Source organism: Leptidea sinapis, chromosome 1 (genome assembly GCF_905404315.1).
Source record: "Leptidea sinapis chromosome 1, ilLepSina1.1, whole genome shotgun sequence".
Taxonomy (NCBI): domain Eukaryota; kingdom Metazoa; phylum Arthropoda; class Insecta; order Lepidoptera; family Pieridae; genus Leptidea; species Leptidea sinapis.
In genome coordinates, this window is record NC_066265.1 from 19,192,359 (window position 1) to 19,216,048 (window position 23,690).

General features: G+C 36.3%; 1 protein-coding gene across 1 annotated transcript in view; it reads left to right on the forward strand.

Moving 5' to 3' along the window:
- LOC126970395 (uncharacterized) overlaps window positions 1-23,690 on the forward strand; it is a 44,164-nt gene that overhangs the window by 18,648 nt on the left and 1,826 nt on the right. The window contains exons 2-13 of the mRNA XM_050816222.1: window positions 5,394-5,489; window positions 11,544-11,685; window positions 14,631-14,771; window positions 15,080-15,248; window positions 15,911-16,025; window positions 17,546-17,662; window positions 18,147-18,342; window positions 19,282-19,447; window positions 21,219-21,336; window positions 21,560-21,680; window positions 22,072-22,245; window positions 23,017-23,101. Coding sequence (XP_050672179.1) covers window positions 5,423-5,489; window positions 11,544-11,685; window positions 14,631-14,771; window positions 15,080-15,248; window positions 15,911-16,025; window positions 17,546-17,662; window positions 18,147-18,342; window positions 19,282-19,447; window positions 21,219-21,336; window positions 21,560-21,680; window positions 22,072-22,245; window positions 23,017-23,101 — 1,611 coding nt within the window. The 5' untranslated portion in view covers window positions 5,394-5,422. The remainder of the gene's footprint in view (window positions 1-5,393; window positions 5,490-11,543; window positions 11,686-14,630; window positions 14,772-15,079; window positions 15,249-15,910; window positions 16,026-17,545; window positions 17,663-18,146; window positions 18,343-19,281; window positions 19,448-21,218; window positions 21,337-21,559; window positions 21,681-22,071; window positions 22,246-23,016; window positions 23,102-23,690) is intronic.

Sequence of the window (23,690 nt, forward strand, 5' to 3'; positions counted from 1 at the left end):
CTTATATTATGTAGGCACGTTATGCTCCATAAAACTTTTCAGAAGACCCTACCAAAAAGATTTCATGTTTCACGTTTAGTACACAACGTTAAACGTTTGTGGGAGGCTTCTTTGCACAGGATGCCGGCTAGATAATGGGTACCACAACGGCGCCTATTTTTGCCGTGAAGCAGTAATGTGTGAGCATTACTATGTTTCGGTCTCTTAATATCTTATGTCTCAGGGTGACGAGCGCAATAATTGTAGTGCCGCTTAGAGTTTTTGGGTTTTTCAAGAATCCTTAAAGACACTGCATTGTATAGGGCAGGGCGTATTAATTACCATCAGTTGAACGACCTGCTCGTCTCGTCCCGTATTGGCATAAAAAAAAAAACAATGTTACTGCCATCTTTAATACAATGAATGACAAAATAAATGCCTTTTACATATTCGTGTTGTTGACCTATGTCACAAATGTCAATTCATTAATGAGACATTTGTGAATTTACAAAGCAATAAATACAGTTTATTACCATTCCTCCTAGAATTCTATAAATTTAATTTGTTCTAACTAGACGTCCAATAAAACTCCAATAGCATTTTTATTGATTAATATCTAAAAAATCTTAAAAATTCTTAGTCAGTACTCAAAATACTACTAATGCATAAGTAGGAATATTGACACCATTATTTTCCACCTTATTATATTATATTTTATATTTATATTATATTAATTATATTACTTATTATTATATAATTACGGTGTTTGAAATTCGAACACTCAGAGAGTTGCTAACATTGGAATTTGTGTGATTGTCATTTGTTTTTACATTGTAGCATGTTTTTGAAAATTGTGTGGTGGCAGTGCAATGAATTTATCTCGTCATGATTTTTATTGTGGCTTAAGTCGACAATAAAGTTGGTAGAAACTTCAAATCACATTTGGTCATAGAGCTCCATCTTGTAATAAAAATAAATACATGTCAAGATAAAACGTATTAGTGTAAATACGTGCTCACTCAGAGTTACCTACTTATTAAAAAAGTTTGTATAAACATCTTCGCAGCAAAGTCATCCTTGATCATGACAACGCATCCGCATAGAACTGATCCATCATAAGGTCCAGGCCTTAGACCTTGCGAATTTTTTGCTCAGAAACTTAAAGATGAGCTAAGAGGCTGTGAATGCATTCCAAGAGGCCTTTCAAGACATACCTAGGGAAGACTGGTACGACTGCTGTGTTGGTACAGTGGTTCAAAAGAATACAAAAAGGCACGGACTAGTAAAAAAAGAAGGACTCTGCGCCGTGATATTAGCAAGTGAAGCGCCTTTATGTTAGTGTGTGTGCGGTTACGGGGTATACCAGTTACACAATTTTTTCTCCCTTAAATAATCATATATCCACAAATACTTTTATAGTATTGTTTTTTACACTATTTCACAACACACGACGGCATTTTAAAAATATTTTATTGCGACGCAAACTGATCTGTCACAGACGATGGCAAATCTCATTATGGCGGCTGATCGGCTTGTATTAGTGTAAGTGTATGCGTGGGGCTATGTATTTATACGTTTACCGGCTTGTTTTGGTGCCTCACTGCTATGTAAGGTGACATGGAGTCCTTCTTTTTTTACTCGTCCGTGACAAAAAAGATGTAAATACTGAAAAAATAATAAATATATCATTAACATAATTAAAGAGAATTAATAATAAGAAAGGCTTCATTAATGAGAATCCAGAAACTAAGAGTAAGACCAAAGTACAAACTGGCTATTCGATTTGATATCGCCATCCTAGATAGTCAATACACATTGGTTGCATTTTCTACGATTACGATGCTGCTGTTTGTGTCTATTCCATATTCCAAGATTGATCTTGATCTTTCCAAACTGATATAAGCTTTATTAATAATAATAATACTATAGGTAAGCCTTTATTCAGACAAGTTATGCAAAGTGCTTTACTATTTATATATAAAATGAAATGTAACTCCTTCAACAACCTTGCCTGTTTGCCTATTTTTGGCAAAGACCTCCTCCAATTTTCTCCATAAATTTCTTTGCCCCGCAGTTCAAGTCCATCCATGGTAAGCCTTTATTCAGACAAGTTATACAAAGTGCTTTACTATTTATATATAAAATGAAATGTAACTCCTTCAACAACCTTGCCTGTTTGCCTATTGTTAGCAAAGACCTCCTCCAATTTTCTCCATAAATTTCTTTGCCCCGCTGTTCAAGTCCATCCATGGTAAGCCTTTATTCAGACAAGTTATACAAAGTGCCTTACTATTTATATAAAAAATGAAGTGTAAACTCCTTCAACAACCTTGCCTGTTTGCCTATTGTTGGCAAAGACCTTCTCCAATTTCCTCCATGAATTTCTTTGCCCCGCAGTTCAAGTCCATGTGCCACCTGCCACAGTTTTTATTTGGTCCACCCATCTTTGGAAAGTTCTACCCCTGTTCCTTTTCGTGTGACCTGTGTACCAATTCATTAATGTTTTACTCCATTTTGCCTGTCCTCTGAAGCTTTATTATGCTCATAATCTTTATTGCTTTAAACTATATATTTGTTGAGAAGTGTTTTAAAGTTGAGAACAGTTAGGACCGCCCTATGTGCAGTGCAAGATACACATTACTTCGCTAGCAGCGTAATTTTAAGAAAATAAAAACGCTATCTGCTTAAAATTGTATGAAGTGAAAACTTTATCAAGGCTATATTCTGTATTCGTTGCTATATATATTATAATAAAGAATGATTAGTTTCAAATTAAGATTATTATAATTATGTATAAATTACGTTGTAATGTAGTATGTTGGTGTAATTGTTGTAGTTCCTATTTATTTCTGTTGTGTAAAGCAGATCGAGGTTTAACGGCCGTTCCCAATATACTATCTACAGATAGAGATAAATTACTACCTTCTACTGTCAGTAATTAGCTGTCAATAATCTGAAGCTGTCCCAATATACCCTATAAGTCATTCTTATCGCCTTATTGACGCGTGAATTGCAATTTCCACACAAACTTTATATCGCTGGTAAGCTATACGTCGTCCCATTAACAGACAGCGTGCACGGATAAGGTGAGTTACCGTCGATAAGTTTATTGGAACAGAAAAGTCAACAAGTAAGAGATAGACTGAATATTGGGAACGGCCGTAAGTGAAATGTCCTTACGACAGCTGTAGACCTGCCAACCTATTTAATAAAATTATAGTCTGTTAACCACTATTTCTGTTTAACCATAACATTCAAAGTTTTATACTCCATAACATTGTACTCGTATATGAGTCAGTGAGGTGAAGAGAAAGTTAAGGCGGTTATTTAAGATCGAATACCAGACTAATATCGTGTTGGGTCATAAATGTTTTATTATGCAGGATACAATAGCTTACTGAGTACTTACTCGTACTGCCATGAAATATTAAGATATTTACATAACTTATATTACACAAAAGATGTTATTAGGGAAGTGAAAGATTGAGACGTACGTACCTTCTTGTTAGCAATATAATATTTACCTAATTCAGAACGATTTGCGACCAGGCAAATATTATTATGATATACCTACATAGATTGAACACAAATACAATAAATTACTAGTTCCAGAATGATTTTTTGACTTTTTAAATCATCGGACAAGCCAATACTAATAATGGGTAAGTAGTAAGATCTTTATTGGGCAGTAGCTATGTACATTATTGTCAAGTCAAAAAAATCTTTATTCACTGTAAAACTTTATAAGTTATTTAGTGCAAGTCAGGATGAAGTACAAAAGTTACAATAGCATTCAAATGAGTATAACAATATTCATTAACAAAATTTAGAACATTAATTCCAACTATCTTTATCATTCAAATAATCTTTCACATTATAATAGGCCTTAGATGTTAATTTATTTTTTACGATACATTTAAATTTTTTAATAATTTTTTAATAATTGTTCTTTTTTATATGTGAAAGAATTTACAAAATTCTTTTAGTTCTGCTGGTAATGTTCTAACATCCAATCATCAATAGTGATCATTAGTTGGTGATCATTATTTTATATATAAGTATATTATTTATCAAAAATTCAACAATAAGAAATTGTAATAAAAGTCTAGCTGCTATCATGACTTCGGGAAATAACACAAATATTAGCGAGCATGCTGAGACATTAACTAATTTTCTTTCACTTAACTCCCATAATTGAACATTCACAGAAGCCAAATCACAAGATTATGAACCATAACGTCTGCCTAACAGTCACTTTACGTTCATTTACTCAATTGTTGACTCCAAGTGACAGCAAAGTGGGAACTCGGCCCACTTTTAATTCTTTTGTTTGTGTTTTTACGTCTTCCATTGTTTCGCAAGCGATACAAGCGTAAATATATTTTTTATATCGTTTCATTGTCAGATTTATTGTTTAAATTCGCAACAATGTCGTAAATTCATCGTATAGTTTTTCTGAACATAGGTACTATATGGAATGATTCTGGTCTGCTTGAGAAATGTAGCCTTTTTTATCTGACTTCAAAAAAGGAGATATGTTTGTTATCTCAGAACTTTCGACTGGGTGAACCGATTTTGAAGATTCTTTTTTTATTTGATTGCTGGTTCCTTCCCATGTTGTCCCTTTCTTATTTGGTCCAGTTCTGACAATAGCATCCACGTGAAAACCATAAAAGTCTTAAATTTGCAATATGGGAGTATGTGCGCGACAAATGGATGAATAACTTCAAGGGTAGGTTAATGAGAGTTTGTTAATGTTCTAACGATGGGATCCATGAAAAGTAACGGAGCTTTCTTTTGTTTCTTAGGAACGAATTAACGATACTCAGCTGAACCTTTTATAAGATATCCGGATATTTGAGTCACCTACTGTAACGTCGTTATGGTCAAGTAGTTGTCGTATCCGAATATGATGATTAATCATGGAACTCCTTAACGATTTGCAAGGGTGTCATCCATGGAGTCGGTGTCAACCAAGGTAGATTTGTAACTACATACATAGTTACATAGGTGAGATGTGCTTAAAAAGCACGCGCGACAGGACGTGGCTAGAGGAGAGAGCGGGGCCGCGGTGGGAGGACACCAATTCCAAACATTACAATAATTGCAACTAGACTTTGCTTACTTAATTAGATTGTATAAAAATACACCTTTTTTTTACTTTTTAGTGCAAATTATATATATTGTTTTGGAATAGCTTTTTTGAAGTTGGTTGTTTTTTGTTTTGCAAACGACGAAGTCGCACTCGATCACGAAGATGAAGTCCCACATAAATATAAGATTACCCAAAAGCAATGATCATCTACAAGTGTCGACCTCGATGCCAGCCAGAAAAGACCTGAAATGGAGTAGTCTTCCTCCCAGACTTGAAGCCTTGAATGATATATTTGACAAGTTGTATGTGTTGTTCGCAGGTGTACGTGAATGCCGCGGCGACGTATGGATGGCGCAGCACACCGGGCGGTCTCTCGCCTTGCTCCTGCTGCTCTCGGGGTCTGTCATAGCTAAATGTAAGTGATTCATTTAAAACAACTGTTGCAAATTGTTAGAGGGGGAAACAGACTAGTGGTTACATAATAGAAATTTAAAACCAGCCATAAAACCACCCATGGACATCAATAATACCAAAAGTGAAAAGATTTCTTTTAAGAAGTATTTAGGATGGAAATTCGTTCTTAACATGAATGTACAGAACAGTCTTCTGACAAAATGAAGTCTACCACAGTCTAAGACTGAGACTCACACACTCTTTCACTCAAACTATTGCCTCTATTCTCGTTTATTCAATCCGATTCTCGCCATCGTTATCCCAAGAGATGTCGGCACGGTCAGTAAAAGATGTATACGCCCTGCTGCCGTCTGCACAGAATAACGCCGATTTGCAGCATATCATTGATATACATTAGAAATAGTATAGGGCATGGCCTTGCGTTGATATAGTTGTTAACTATATCAACGCTATAGCTTTTATAGAATTTAAACAAGATGTATTTTCATTCTTAGCGTAGTTTTCCAGAGGATAATAATATAACAATAATTAACAACTTTAAATACATAATGGGTATTAAAACTAACGCTATCTTAAACATTCATTGATCGTCAGCATATGACTAGGTATCTAAAAACATAAATTTTGTAACTGGGATTCTTCAATAATCTTTTTTCAGACACTGCAGCAGAATATAAATAAGTTCTCGAGTGAGATACAATCTCGTTTTAAAACGTGACAAACAAAAAGCAGGTCGCCTTCGAAAATTCTATATTATACTCGTTTATAATAACGCCAGTACAAGACATTAAACTATAGTCTCTCAGAAATATCGTGGTATTGGCGCACCTGAGAAATATATTTAAAATCAATGTCAACCACACCATTACAGTTTTAGATACCCTTAATAGAAATAGTAACCTTAACCAATAAACATTTTTATGGAATAAATTACAAAGATGTTTGTAAGCCCGTCACTTTATAACGGCTGGTCTGATTTTTTAAATGTATTAGGATACATCTCAAGGATGTCACTTTGATTTGATGTAGGAATATGGTAAAATAATACTCATACTGGGCTGACTGGGCTTATATGAATCAGGGACTACGCCATTTGAGTATGAGTGCCGGAATAAACGCGTTAGCACCGGCATCAATTCCGTTCAGGCACCCGTTCTAAGCTCGACAAGAGAGCTCGCCGAACAGTTTTCTGTCTGAACTGTACTTCAGGCATTGACACCGCGGGATTGTCGGTGCTGTTCTCCGTTGTCGTCAACAGTTGAGTTGGAGGCAAAAAGAGCCCACAGAAGATCGGCTTTCTCTTTTGCCGTATGGGCCAGGGTGTAATTCCTCATGTGCAACGGCGATAGAGACGGCTGGTTGAAGTTACCAATAGTAGCTATCGACAACGACTAGAACTTGCGTGTTCCGGTCGGGTAACTAGAAAGCTGCCCGCCGATTTTGACGATGTGCTTCGATTTACAACGAGCCATTTTCCGCTTCTAAAATCTGGAGGCACGGTTATATTTCCTATTTAGAACTTTGCAGTTCAGATCCTACGAGCCCAGCTCCGCAATCCAAGTTCAGTACGCCTGTTATCTGCAGTCAGATGCTGCTTTAACTAACGCATCGAAACAGGGCTGTGATCTGCCACCGATCGATACTACAGAGCTTGGTATAAAAATAGTAGTAGTCGGCTACTGCAACGGCGCTGGCACTGGGATCAACCGAAGGGAAATCCACATCCGGGAGCCGCGTCGGCGACTCACCCAATTGAGACAGACCATACGCCAATGCAAAATTATGCACAGATCGCCCAGCGCTGTCTGGTGCGTGACCGTTATAGTGTTGTGTCCGTTGAAATCACCCAAGACTACGATTTCAGCGGAGGGGATCTTTGTAAGCACGTCGTCAATTGCCGTTTGAACACAGCCCATGAGATCATCCGTTTCTGCGTTATGACTAAGGGACCTGTAGACACACACATAGATGCGGACGCGGTCCTCAAAATTTACACGGAGCTAGAGAGTAGTCAGCTCCCTACCCTCAAAATTGCCGAGACTGAGACAGCAGATATCCTCCCTAACGTACACACATACTCCGGCATGAGGCAAAAAATTATGCTTAATTTTATACCCGGGGTACGTTAAGTATAATGTATCGCTAGGTCGAGATATCGTCGTCTCCGCAAGGATTATCCTTCTCTTTTATAAAAAGAAGTAACTGCAAAAAACTAGTTGGCCAACATACTCTGCTGAGCAGACACGATCCAGTTTACTTTGATCTATATTTCAATCTCAGTACGACGTGACAAAAAACGTGCAGGTTTCTCACAAGTAGGAGCGGCCTGCTTTCATGCATTCCCAGTAAGACACAGTGTAATGCCACGGACTGATGCGGAAATATATATAAAAAAATACTTTTTCATTTTATATTAGCAAGTTACCAATCGGAGACTAATATTTACTAGGTATCCGAATATTTTAGAATTGGTGAAACTATTAAAATAACAATTAAGATAAATACACTCTCTATATAACAAATAAACCGACTCGGCAGGTCAGTATCCATCTGACTAGTCCTTGATTTGAAATAAATGAAAATCAAATAGTACTTGCTCCGTCTCAATTTCAATGTCCCTAAATATGATGGCTATCATTTTGTATAGTTCGGTCTCATTTTCGAAATTCAAATATCCTCAAACATTGATCTCAATCGGCGTGCCCTCACCATGACATGAAACCACTACAGAAACCGATCCGGTTCAATATGAGGTTCGCAAATATTTGATTCCTCTATACTTGCACGAGAACGAACTTCACTCACGTATAAGCCCGTTTGTCTGTTTATAATTACTCGCCTCAGTACACAGTGTCACCATAGCTCTGCAACAAGATTGTATCAAGGTCGCAAAAAGTGTACCGGAATGTTGAGTACTCGGTAGACAGTAGATATATTAAGGTTACCTAGTGACTAGTGTCCTCTTCTCATTGTCGTTTGTATTCAACGCTTGTGTCATTGTGGAGCATTGCGGTTTACATTTCCAACTTTCCCATAGTAACTAGTAAAAAAAATAGCAATTCCATCTACATTAACATCTTTTTAATGGACCTCCGGTGATAAAAAAATCGAAATGGAACAATAAATCATTTGATTGTTGGTGATAATGGCCCTAAATAACCTTTATGATTGCCACGGGCAATTAAGAATTATTTTCCTTAATAGGAATAAAGTACTGTTGCATCGTACTATTTGTCTGCGATGTGCGACTAATTTAAACCTTTACAATATTAATTATGAAACAATTTCATTTGGACGAACCCCGACCGAATCTGTCTAATCAAGTTAGATCTATGCCCATATGACTTTAGTCATTTAGTTCAAAGAAATGACACTTATGTATATCAAAAATTATCATTATTTGTCTGTAGTTATTTGTCATTAGTTGCCTACTTACTGTTGATATGTTGAATTCATAATTTATAGAATTGACACCAAACTTTAAGATAATCGCAATTCTTGAGTGCGTGTGGAATACACACACAATTTGTCTGTTGTGAATTTTATTAACTTAATGTGATATAAATAATTGCATATCAGTGGATAAAAATACAATTTCTCTAATATTTTCGACTGACTTTGAAATGCTTACAGTCGTGCGTTAAAACTGTAAAAAAATATTAATACAAAAAATGTAAGCCACGCCATTGTCATTATAATAAATTTTAAATGGCTTTGTTTTAATTTACTCCTGAATAGTCATAGATATCATATCATCACCTACCATGATATTATGTACTAAATTAATTTGCCATGTGAAATATTTCCTATAATGGATATAATATATGTATAATTTCTGTATTCTTTGTAAGCCTATTTATCACGACGAGTTCTATCAATCACTTATAGATTGACCCACCCATATTGGGAGTATAGTACTCTTTTAAAAGAAAAGATTATGTAGGTATGTAATAATAATGTATAAGGTAATTTTTATTCAGTCAGACAACATAAGTCATGTAAAAACATATACGGCCTTACAAATAAACATGGTACAATGTTACACTTGAGAATAATAGAACATCTTGGTCTATTATAATAGAAGGAAGCTCTTATGCACCTCCTCTGATTGATGTTTCAGTCTTGAAAACCTCAAATATTGAGATTTCTGATCCATCTGTAATGGTAACAGAATTTAATAACTATTTTTGTAATTTACCAATCAAACCTAAATCCAAAAGTTCCCCAGCTGATGCTGCTAGGGCTGTAGACTTAGTGTCTAACTCTTTCTTTGTTATGCCATTCAGTGAGCTAGAAATTGCAGAAGTAGTAAAAAGTCACTAAAGAATACCAATGCTTGTGGGTTAGGTGAAATTTGTACAAAGATATTAAAAAAGTCTGGAATTGCGATCCTAAGTGTTTTGACTTATCTGGTCCTTCGAAACAGGTACTTACATGTTCCAGACGTGTTGAAAGAGTTACGTACAATACCACTTTTCAATAAATGAAATAAATCAGATATATCTAATTTCCGTCCAATACCACTTATCTCTATCTTTGCTAAGATTTTCGAGAAATCTATGTACTTAAGACTAATGAATTATTGTCTAAAATTTAATATTATTTCACCAAATCAATATGGATTTCAAAAGGGTAAGTCCACTTTCCTTGCCATTTTTAACCTATTGAAGTCAGTTACTGAGAATCTTAATTGCAAAAAACAGGCAACTGTTCCATATCATGACATGTCCAAAGCTTTCGATTCCGTAAGTCACGATATTTTATTAGGAAAAATGGAAAGGTGAGGCATTAGAAGCCCTGCTTTATCTTGATTTAAATCATATTTAATTGTACGCAGGCAATGTACGCAAATAAACGTGGTAAACATAAAGCAAGAAGTAACAACTCATCAGTCATCCTATTCCAACTGTAAAAGTGGAGTTCCTCAGGGAACTGTTTTAGGTCTTTTGTTGTTTATCATTTACATCAATGACTTTGAAAAAATAACTCAACACCGTTGTTTTATGTTTGCTGATGATATATCGATTCTCATGTCCTTTAATACTGATAATTTAAATGAATATCAATCTTATTAATTGGCTTGATAATTATGAATTTGTTGTGAATTTATTGAAAACAAAGTATATGCAATTTTGTGTAAAAGGACGTAGATAAACTGATCTAAATATTAATTATAATGGAATAAATATTGAAAAAGTTGACAGTTCTATGTTTTTAGGTGAAATCTTAGATAAGGACTTTAATTTCTCTGATCACATTGATAAATTATGCTCTAAAATTTATAGATTTGTGTATGTACTTAGAAGACTCAGGAGAATTGCTTCTAATAAGTTATCGTTAATGGCGTATCATGAATATGTCGCTTCAGTACTCAGATACGGTCTTCTCATCTGGGGAAATGGTACAGGAGTACATCAAGCATGTGTTGCTCAAAATAAATGTATTCGTTGTATATGTGGGGTTGGTCCGACCTATTCATTTAAAGACTTATTTAAAAAGTTAAATATTTTGACATTGCCCAATATGTGTATATTTGAAGCGTTTATATTTATAAAACAAAATAATCATATATTTAAAAGGGCCATTCAATTGCATCCTCGTTCTACCAGATTAGCGGATAGACTGGTTTATGGCCACTGTCCCAGAACAACATTATACCTCAATAGTAGCTATGAAATGTGAAAATTATTTAATCATCTACCTCTAGAAATAAGAAACTTACCACAGAAATGATTTACTGAACTCCTGTTTAAATGGTTAATAGACAAAAAAAATGATAGTGTTAAGGATTTTTTAAATTTTAAGTAACTAAACGTTTTGCATGCTAATTTAAATTAGCCGAATAGAAGACACTACAATAAATTTAATATCTATTATGTATACTGTATTCGACGCAATAAATCAATTTCATTTCATAAAACAAGAATATCGAAAATGCTTATAATAAACTGAAAAAATAGTATTTTACCGACTATGTCGCCGCATGAGTAAAAAAAGTACTACTAAGTTTTGTTTAAGCAAACTGTATTACTCAATAATAATTATGTTGCAACAGATGCAGAGTTGCAATCATGGCGCGGCGCTGGACCTCCGGTGTCAGCGGCACAAGAGGCAGAAGATGAGAAGAGTGATGCTGAAATCCTGGCTGCTGTCCGCTCGTCCGTCAAACAGTGGGAGCAGAAGAAAACACGGACCAGGTAAACTCCTTTTATCCAAACCTTGAAACAAAATCATTCAATATTTTATCATTATTATAACTTATCCGAATGGAATCATCACCAACCCTCTTACTAATAAACGCAATGTTAACTTACTACAAGTTTAAAATAACTACCTGTCATGTAATTCTAAAGTGATAGATAAGATAAAGACAAAAGTTTTAAATTTGGAAAAAAGTTTACGCAGCAACAGGATATTGTACGTACAATATATATTTTACACAATTTGTCCGCTGAGGTCTTCCTTTGCAAAAATTTGGTTCTAACAAACTCTTCGCCTGCCTTTCTAAATCGAAATGGTATACTTACCTGCAATAGTTGCGTGCAATCTTTCCTAAATCGACTTCGGACTTACATTAAAACAATCAAAGCTAACTTCAAGCTTGTCGATTGACCTCATTTCGCTATACATCACTTAAGGTCAATCATCGTGACTGCACATAACCATAGTGAATAGGATTTAACCTAGTGAGCTGTTTGTTTACGACTTTCGCTTTGACACTACAATCAACCGTGTGATTAATCGCTACCACTAATACGTACCTAAGTAGGATGATTTACTGATGCCTTTGTTTTATTTCCTCGTCAATAGTAACTAAGTATGTTATTATTCAAACAAAACAAATCTTATAACTATATTTACAATACTACGACTACATAAAATTAAAACTATCATTACGTGGAAGCGTACCAAGAATACTGGCAGCATTACCGCGTTGGATAGCAAGGCTGATCCGTTGACCGAAATAGATGCCAGCGCTTGGGTTTCTAGTAGCCTTATCGAGGCGCGAAGATAGTATGTTATAGAATTATAATTGTTTACTTTAATATTGACTTTTAGTACTTTTAGTAATATTAAGATGGTAGGTATTTCTATATTAATATTTCTAGTCCTATCTTCACATGGCTTTATTATATCAAACGGCGTCATGGGGCAAGTTGTTATCTACTTTATGGTTACATAAATTACTTTGCCTATTAATGATTTAACATATACGTAAAATTAATTTTAACATGAGTATATTATCAATTACAGTAGAGCGAGTGTTACACATTTATTTAAATAAAATACTTTTTAAATTATTAAAACGCTTGTAACAGTAGGTACTTTATTGTCCTTCGTGTTTCAGTTCCCTGAAAACGTGAGACTGCAAAGTTTACGAAACGTCAGGAGGTGGTTCAATTGTGAATCTAAAGCATCCTCGAATCCACTTGAACACACACAGAAAAAATTATTCAAATCTGTCCAGCCGTTTAGGAGGAGTTCACTGTCAACACACGTACAGAAGAAGTTCCTACATATATAGGGATAATACATAATAACAAATATATAATACAACTAACTGACCCAGCAAACGTTGTATTGCCGATATTAAAATCGCGATACAAAAGTAACTGTTGGTCGTAGATGGGTGAAAATTTGAAGTTGTATGTATTTTTTAATGCTGACTCATAATCAAACAAATCAAAAAATTGTGGACCACCCTTAACATTTAGGGGGATGAAAAATAGATGTTGTCTGATTCTCAGACCTACCCAATATGCACTCAAAATTTCATGAGAATTGGTCAAGCCTTTTCGGAGGAGTTCGGTCCCGCACACCGTGACACGAGAATTTTATATATTAGATATATATTTAGAAAGTAAAATAAACAGAGACACTTATCAAAGGACATTCATAATATCTAAAAGTTTAATCATGCTTTCACTCAGTATTTCTCTACAAAGACTTTCTATTGTACAAAATTAATTTCTCACTTGAATGCAATTCGAGTAGGTACAGCCTTCGCGAATGGATGGCTCTCTCACGATACCGCCTCGACAATGTGAAAACATGTTGTTAGATTGGATGCTTTGTGAATTTTATCTTGATCGAAGTTCATTTCATTATTATGGTATTTAATTTATTTAATTTCTACAACCCCCTCTGATGTTTCCCGCGTAAAGTTGACAAATTAATTTGTAAAAATCAGGATCCAACAAACATGTAATGTTAGCACTAAAATTGTCTGTTGATAGTGTCATAATGAAACGTTTGTTTTTTATCTGTTGTACCATTTCTAACTGTCTGTTTCCCCCGTCAAATTTCCGTAAAGGCGGGGCTGATTTTGATGCGACTTTCACTGGCAGCAACCCTCATGAATATTAATTACTGTTTTGCCAAAAAATAATAATAATCAATGAAATTGTTTACCATAAAAACATGATCAAAATAGGAGGTGAAGAGTTCACGAAGGAATCACGCCTAATCACATTTTATAGGAATGAAATCATTGGGGTGGTTTGGTCATGCCGAGTTCATTGACTGCACAAACTTGTAAACCTGGTGTGAATGGAAATGTTGAGAAAGGTCGAGTTAGACTAGCATTCCATGATCATGATCGAAGTGAGATTAAGAGAGGGCCCGGTTAAGAGAAGGTACTTAAAGTAAGTTTCCATGGTTTGATGGTAGTGGACGAAACTGGACAAGTTAGTTACAATTGTGGCAATTTGAAATCCTGCTACTCTGGGAGGGAGGCTTATTGAGGTGATAAGAGAAGAAACTTAAAAGTAATACTTAGTTATTAGTAAGCTAGTCAAAGAAATATATCAATAGTACATATCCGCCTACCCAACCCATACAGAAATGACTATGACAAACTGTCTTATTCTTGGTCAACTCAAATCTTATTGTGGAACTAACTGTTACCCGCGACTTCGTCCGCATTTTGGTATCAGTGTAACCATATAAGTTGGTGTTCAATGCTGCCACAGCCCACATGCGCCACCTATCCGGCACTAGCATAACTATGTTCGTCGGAGCTTATTATTCCCTTTATATGTGTGCTATGTTTCATTATTGGGCTAACGCTTATTGAGTTTTAGTTGAACATACATACACACACTGGTAAGAATTGTAAAAAAGTTAAAACTGTTTATTGCAGGATAAAGAGGTCCCAAGGGAGTGTCTGTTACGGTGATTTCGGATGTTTCGAAGACGCCGGCCCTTTCGCTTACCTGGAGACCCTGCCCAGCCCACCACACGAAGTCGGCACACAATTTCTACTTTATTCCACAATTAGCAGGTACGAGAATGTCATTTCAAATATTTAATTAATAATAGATCTAGTCTATTTCAAATTTATAAATAACTACCTACGAATATAATCTGTTTGTCTCAGTATTCATTATTACTTAATACAAATTATTCAAAAATACTTTAGATTTTGGGAGTCGATTTTTAGGCCCCGTCAACCCCCAAAATCAATTTTCATTTATGTCACCCCTCGGAAACCGACTGAAACCCGTGTTCCAACATCTAAACGCACTCCAGATCAGCAGATGCTGTTCATAATAATATAATGTATCCGTATATGTAATTTTAATATTTCAGAGGAGACCAGCCCCTGCTGGCAGTGTCTGCGGGAAACTTATCTGCAGCGTGGAGCTGGGCGGCGCGTACCTTCGACCCGGCGCGACCCACCCGCGTCATCGTGCACGGGTTCGGCTCCAACTGCGACAACGTGTGGGTCTACGAGATGCGCTCGGCTCTTATGGCTGTTGTATGTTTTTTTTATATTATAAGGGGCAAACGACAATGACAGAAGTCTTGTAGTTAAGATAATGTCTGTTAGAGGTCCCAAAGTCGTCGTGTAATCTATATCTTTGCTGCTACGAAATAACATAGTATGAATTCTCTATGAAATGCCTTTTGATGGGCTTGAATTTTCCGAATATTTACCATTGTAATGTATATTGTTTTTCACCAACGGAAAGTAGAGATTTCAACGAACAGAAAGCACACCAACTTTTTGAAAAATGCTGATATTTTGACGGGTGAATTTTCGATTCAAAATAAGAGTTCTTTTTGGATATTTGAGTGAAAATAAGGTAAAAAGATAAATATTTCAATTCAAATAAATTACAGTTTATTTGGGACATAAAAAAGGTTACACTAAATTTCGAATTTGAAAAAAAAAATATATTTTTTTGTAAAAGATAAAAAATAAAAAACCAAAAGCTTGGGTTTTGGTGTAAAGATAATGCACGATGATAGATGATAAGACGGGGATAGTCCGCCAATTAGTACGGTCACCAATCAAACCGTACCGTTTGCAAGATGACGACACGCAGTCGTTAATACGACAAGGTCCCCTGGTCCCAATGCATGGGCAGTTTTATATTACGGAACGAGTATTTTTTTATGTTTCGATGTCGTTTCCAGGAGGAATGCAACGTGATATGTGTGGACTGGGAAGGAGGAGCCTCAATGCCGAATTATCTTCGCGCCGCGGCCAACACCAGGCTCGTCGGGAAACAGCTCGCCATGCTGTTGCAAGGTTTCTGTTTGATGTCTACTCTAGGGCTGCCGCACTCAGCCACGGTTATGTCACCGCAAGGTTTGTCTACTGGTTGATCACGGCCATTAGCCTTACCGCAATGACGACACAACATTGAGTGCGGTCAGTTCGTAACGTAGTTTAGAACTTTATCATTATTTTTATTGTAGATAAGTAATTCAGGCAGGCGGTATTTAAACATATTATGATGCCTCTATTTGTGGTCAATTGCTCTTTGAATAGTTTCTTGGTGGTTATGGACCTTGTTTTTTTAAATATAAAACACTTTTTAAAGGATTAAAACGCGTGTAGGTAATTGTAACTGTGTTTTAACATTAGATCTCTAAATTAAAACCTAAAACTACACACACCAAAAAAGAAGAGGGCACTCAGTAAGTAACTAGTCAGTAAATTTTGCCAAAAACCATCTATTTACAGCAAATACCACCTCCGAGGCAAGAAATGGCGCTAAACTTTATAATGACAATTATGACAAATACTACCTTGACTCATTTCATCTGCAGTCCCCTGAAAGCATGCTCTGGAAAGGTCACGAAACATCTGGTTAACTGAAATAATAATAAAAATTTAACTTTTACGCAAAATTTAAAGTAATAACAAAGTAACAATTACACGCGTTTTAATCGTTTAAAAAGTGTAGTAACACTCGCGTTAATCAAAGAAAAGACCTTGTTTTTGAATATGTTAAAACTAGCTCCTCAGGTTTTCTTCCAACCTGTGTTAATTCTGTTAGAAATGTATATTGGGTTCGTTGTTCTTCAATCTGGACGTAAGTATTGGGTAAGAGGAGTGTTTGCGGGTGGTGTGTGTTAAGATATCGAGTTGAGATAACATCGAAGTCTTATATCATAGTCTCTGACTATAGTATCACTTTTTTAATATGACAATATTAATATTTTGAATCATCATCACCATCTTTACCGGAAGACGTCCACTGCTGGACAAATGACGATCGGTCCTGCGTTGCCCTAATCCAACGTATTCCGGCGATCTTAACCAGATCGTCGTCGGTCCATCTTGTGGTAGGCCCCCACAACACTGGGTTTGTGCACCGCACCCGGGGATTTTTAGCACCCCCTGCCCCGTCGCTTATATGGCTGCTACCGTACCACCACCACCAAATTTTGAATATTCACTTCCAATTCATATTTTTTTTGTATATAAATAATAATTATTTCTTTTTATGTAAATCTTAAATGTCGTCGGACTTGTACTTGTTGTTGAATGTAGGTACTTAAAAATTACTTTATTGATAAGTTGTAAAATACTCTCATTCTATCTATATAAATAAAAAACAATGTTTGTATGTTTGTTCCCTCTGCGTTCCGAAACTATTTATCAGATTGTGATAAATCTTTGATATATTTATATTATATTTTCAGGGGACACCCGCGATGGTTTAGGGCCTATAATCTATATGTAAACCTCTATAAATAATTATTCATTGTATTTTTACTCCGTATTTAAATCTTATATGTATATAATATAATTGATTACAGGACTATCTGACCATATCGAAGTCCGCTACGAAGACATACACCTAATCGGATTCAGTTTGGGCGCACACGTGGCCGGTTTCGCGGGCTCTGAACTAAAGAACATTAGCAGAATAACAGGTAACTTTATGTTTTTTTTTTGATGCTGATAAAACTTCGATCATTCAATCATATTAGGAATTATAATTGAGTTAATTGTTACATCTTACGTTACATGTTTGTAGATTGTAATATGTTTCTGTAGACACATATTGTGTAGATGCATACTGTATTTGTAATCTAATTGATAGTACCTACTTACCTACAAATAATATAATAATAATATTGGCCCGCTTTTACACCAATTATCTTGCCCCAAACTAGGCATAGCCCTTAATATGGGTAGAAGACACTGACGGTCTATGTAGAAGAAAACGATATATTTAATACAATAAAGTTACTTAAACATACATATAAATCCATGACTCGGAAACAAACATCCATATTCAACATATATAAATGATTGATACCGGGATTCGAACCCGGGACCTCTAGCTTAGTAGTCAGGGTCACAAACAATTCGGCTATATGAATGATTTATTTATAAATTATAATTAATTTTTAGGCCTTGACCCAGCCGGCCCTCTTTTCGAGTTTCAAGATCCTCGCGCGAGACTGGACAAGAGCGATGCAAAATTTGTGGACGTCATTCACTCGAACGGCGAGACGTTGATCCTGGGGGGCCTCGGGGCAGCCCAGCCGCTGGGACACGTGGACTTCTACCCCAACGGTGGTCGTGTGCAACATGGATGCTCCAATCTGTAAGTCTAATCTCCATCAAATGTTTTGGCTGTTTAAAGAATGACTTGCATAGAACCGTATGGGACACTGTACAGTGTTTTAAACTAATTTTCATCACTTTTGGATATAGTCTATATACCAGTCGAAGATTACACAGGATGTCGGCTAGGTTATGTGTACCACAACGGCGCCTTTTTCTGCTGTGAAGCAGTAATATGTATGCCATTAATGTGTTTCGGTCTAAAGGGCGCCGTTGTTAGTGAAATTACTGGGCAAATGAGACTTATCATCTTATCTCTGACGGTGACGAGCGTAATTGTAGTGCCGCTTAGAATTAATGGGTTTTTTCAAGAATCCCGAGCGGCACTACAAAATGGGCAGGGCGTATAGAGTAGACAATGGAATGATGGTGATAGAAGAGGTCATTAACTACTAGGAATACGAAGTTATGATAATATAATAAGATAATGAAATTTAAAGAGAATAATTGATTTGCAAGTTTCTTATGTAGTAGTGTTGTTGTTAGAATAAAAATGGTATTTTAATTAAAACGTAGTCAAAGCAAGCGTAAGAGCAACATAAATATACCTATTTATATTTACAAAATGTGCAATTTGAACTTGAAACTGACTACTTCTGGGTTGAAGGAAGGTATTATAGATTTATCTCGAAAAGGCAATGAATTGCCACTCACAATAAATTAATAATACATCGAACATGAATCACACACTTACCGGCCTTAGTGCAGACTTGAAAAATGGCTCTATATGCGAATAAGTGACGGAAACATTAAGTGCTATATATATAATATGATCCAAAATATCACGGCGAGGTACGAAAACTCCTCATGTGTGTGTGTGTAAAAAATACCATTAATTCTATTTATACTATAAAAACTGTGACTTTCTGCCAGACTATACTCGTGTATCGATGGATTTCTTTAAAGCTTTCGTTTTTAGGTTTGTCGGAGCGGTGTCAGACCTGGTGCTGCCGTGGGCAGCCGCCTCCCCCGAGGGTCGGTCGCTGTGCAACCACCGGCGGGCGTACAAGTTCTTCACGGACTCGGTCTCTCCCAAGTGTCACTTCCCGGCGTTCCCCTGCGCTGATTATGACGCCTACCTTGAGGTAATGATGGGAATATAGACTCGCGCACTGGTACTGGGACGTCTGTATCGATTGAAGTTGAAAAATATCAATATATTGCACCTGTGTCAATTTAAACGGTACTTTGTACTTAGTGCAATTAATGTCCGTGCTACCGTGTGTAGCAGTGTGTTGGTATGTATATATGTAGGTACTTGTATAATGGTTTTGTTTCTTATGTGTAATAATAACCAATGCTAACATATAATAATGCATAAATTACAACCGCATTATATAGTTCTAATAATGTTTTTAAACTACATATATCATTATGTTAAAGTTAAGTTGAATATTCATAAGTTGTTTTTTTTTGTTTATACACTGTGTGAAAAACCCCCTGTACGATAATTCACGTGAATATGAAGTAGAGTGCGGAGACAGCACTTAAAAAAATAAAAAATCCCTAAGATTAATTTCTGCAGTAAAAGGAAAATTTCATATTAATTGTCTTCAAAAATCTTAAGAACCCCTGACTTATTTATTCTACCAGTAAACTAAGGTCATCGCCCTGAACTCGATCCAATGGCGAGTAGCTAGGTATCACTAGCATAGCTGATCGGCGGCTCAAACGAATAAGGCGGGCCCTCTCACAGCGTTGTATGTGGTTGCATGCCGCTGTCATTTGACCAATGCCGCCAATCGCGGAAATTAAAATTTACACTCACTCAGATGACTCTCACCCGTCAACTTGCTTCTGGATTGGATGTGAAAGTTTGCGCTCGCGTCCTGTCGCTTGGCCGCCGTGGTCTCCGGACCTCACGCCGATCGACTTTTACTTTTAGGGACAGGTGAAGGAATTCATGTTCAGAAAAATTTGTGACATTGAGGAGGAAATGAGAGCCCGGATCGTTACAGAATTTAATACGATAAAGACTGACACGGCGGTGTTACAACGGGTCCCTGCCAATGTCGTGAAAGGTTGCATTATATGTATCGGATTTAGTGGCGGCACCTCGAGCAGAGCTGAACCTGAGGCTGTAGACATAATAACGAATTGAAGTATGTAATAATACAAAATTTTCGTTGTTCATCACCGCCCGGCCACCGCTCGCGCTACATTCGTAGGTACCTACATGAATGAAATGGGTGTGTGGGCGGGGAAAAATTAGTGGCCGCAGGCAAAGTTGAAAAAACTTTTATAATTGGGTACGTTATTACTCTTTTTTTAATGTGCTTTCTTCCTGAAAATCAATATCTATATGTTGTTGATACCAATATACTACGTAGTAATAATATATTATGCCCTAAGATAGTACCTACAGGATTTTTTAACATCCTGTATAGAGAAACCTGTAATTGGCTGTTATACATACATAAAACTTCACATAATATATATACCTTCAAGTGTATAATAAAGTAGACAAATTTATCATATTAGAAGTTAGTCATGTTATTACGTTACATGTTATTTTCTAGTTGTAAGTACCTATTTGAAAATTTGAAGTAGACTCCTTCTTTGAGCTCTTTGAGTGCTTTGAGCAAACATAGGAAAAGATGGAGTAGGCTTTAAACCAGGTAGTATGCCATATCAAAAATTCACATGTTAAGCGCACTAATAAAGTATAAGATAATAGAATGGAACCTATTGCCTACTAACATTACTAACATTGTGAAAAATATTTATTTTTTATTGTAAACTTTTAGTTTTAGAAAATTAAAAGGCTCATCATAATTATTTCTAAGCTTATCTCGTAACTAATGTTACTCCTATTTTAAATATTGGTGAATGTCTGAAGGATCCCATCGTTTTCAGGGTCGATGCTTCCCGTGCGACAGCGATCGTCGATGCGGCAACATGGGTTACTACGCAGACCGCTCGCTCGGTAGAGGGCAACTGTACTTGCTGACCAGAGAAGAGGAACCATTCTGTGGTTTGTTGATTACGCATATTTTTGCAAACTCGTATACTTTACTGAAGGGTACAGGCTAAAGCATTCATTTAGCCTGAAGCCTTCGGTATGGCGAGATCTGATAAATTGTGACTATCTGTGGCTCAGAATAATAAGTTTTTGAATCTAGTTAAAGTAATGACTATCAATAAAAATAACTATCGCCTCCTGAGTCTTACTGAATTAAATTTATTGTATTGTACAGCTCATCAGTACCACGTAGAAGTGTGGGGAGGTATCGAGGCTGGCGAGAAGACCAACTTCGGTCGAGTCTCTCTTACTCTGCACGGAGATTCTGGTCTCAATGAGACTTTTCCAATGCCCAAGTAAGCGATAGTACTGTAAGCCTTTACTATAAACCTCACGCAAACTTGTTGATTAGTATCCCATTACTGAATCCTGTTTAGTTGTTTTAATAAATCTTTCACTATTTATTGGTATTTGAGAAGTTGTTCAAGCTTTGAAGACGATTCAACCCTTTGTTAAGCAAATTATAATCATCAATTAAAGTAAAAACCGAAGTTTAAGATCCGTTAAAATCTGATTTGGTGAATAACCTTTGTAACAGTATAAATAAATTTCAATTAAAACCCAAGCCCATCAGTACACTGAGGGCAAACAACAGTATCTATCCTCATATCATCCTAATTCCCATAGTTTGTGTTTCCCAATGCTCTACGTAGATAATATGCCTATGTTTGACTGTTAACTTGTCAGACGCGAGGACAAAGCGGCACCATCTCGGTGGAGCCGCGTGTTGGTGCCGCACCCCGCGCTCGGCGTCCCGCTGCGTGCCACGTTGCATTACGCCGCGTACAACGGCTGGCTAAGCGCGGGCGCCAAGCGGGTTCACTTCGATAAGCTTCTCATCACTGACAGTTTTGGCAAAACGTAAGTCTATAAGTGGTAACATCGATACATGTTTTTTTCCCCTTGATATGTTTAGTATTAAGGGCTCTATCGGTGTGCTATTTGTGATGAATTATATCTTAATCAGCAGTGTAGTAATTAGAAACAGTGTAGATTTACTGTATTGGCCTTTATGTAGTTTGAAATTATTTTAAACATCATTTATAAGTAACCACCCGGTAATATACCTACATTATATACATACCTACTAGGAACCATTAGGGGAATCTACTTCTAGAAAATGAGCAGACCATGGTCGATCGGCTGGCTATATATCTGGTATACGTAATACAACGATCGGGGGAGGAAGCCTGGCAGTTAGTCTGAATATAGCGATGGCCTTCGATCGTGTTCCTGAAGTTCCCCAAAGCTGTGTTCTACCTCCTACAGTGTTTCTCCTGCGTATTAATGATATATTTGACGCTACTGGAGATGTCATGTCCTAGAAGGGTCTGCAGGTTTCTCTCTGGAAATTATCGAACAGTTCAGGAAGGAACTTGTGACTTCTTTCGAGTCCTCTCTTGAGTAGTTTGCGGAATGAAGCGGTACCACTAAAACCCGCAGACATATCATCCATCTTCGACATGCCTCGCCTAGTATCCGAATACTAGGTCCCGAAATCACAACTAATTGCCAATTCCGCGGTCATACTCAAAGACAATTTGACCTCGAGAAACATGTACCTACTATGTAATATCAAGCGTGGCTGACTGTTTACGACTTGTATTATAATTATTCAATTATTGGTTCCAGTTCATCAAACTGCAATGTGGTGCGGGTTGGGTCTGACGAGTCCGTTCAACTCCCGCTTCATCCCGGCAACTGTGAAATTCGGCCGGTATGTAATACATAACTTAGAATCCTTACATGCTCCTTACTATTTGAAGCCGTCGACTGTACATTGTTCAACTAGTAGTTTTGTATTGATTGAAAATATTAGCTTCAATTAATGTAGGTTTGACAACGAAAGAATATTGATTTGACATTGCGATACTATACCTATTTACAGAGACCAAGAACTCAAAAATATTAGCTTCAATTAATGTAGGTTTGACAACGAAAGAATATTGATTTGACATTGCGATACTATACCTATTTACAGAGACCAAAAACTGAGCTATTTTATAAGTTATGACCTCATACTAGGTGGGTACAGTTTTTTATCTTTTGCTACGCATTTCAGTACCTGTGTCGAAGTGGATATTTATTTACATCTACTTATAGGTATGTTTTATTTTTGTCATGATAAATATCACTTAATAGGTACTAACAATAAAAAAAATATTTGAATGTATCAGCTGTAATATTTGCTGTGTCAGGTTTAGTTTTGTTATTTCCGTACTTATTTAATGTGTAAGAATTAAATACATAAATATTCAAGTAAAAATATTTTTTAAAAGAAGATAGGTAACCCTAACGTCGTCAGA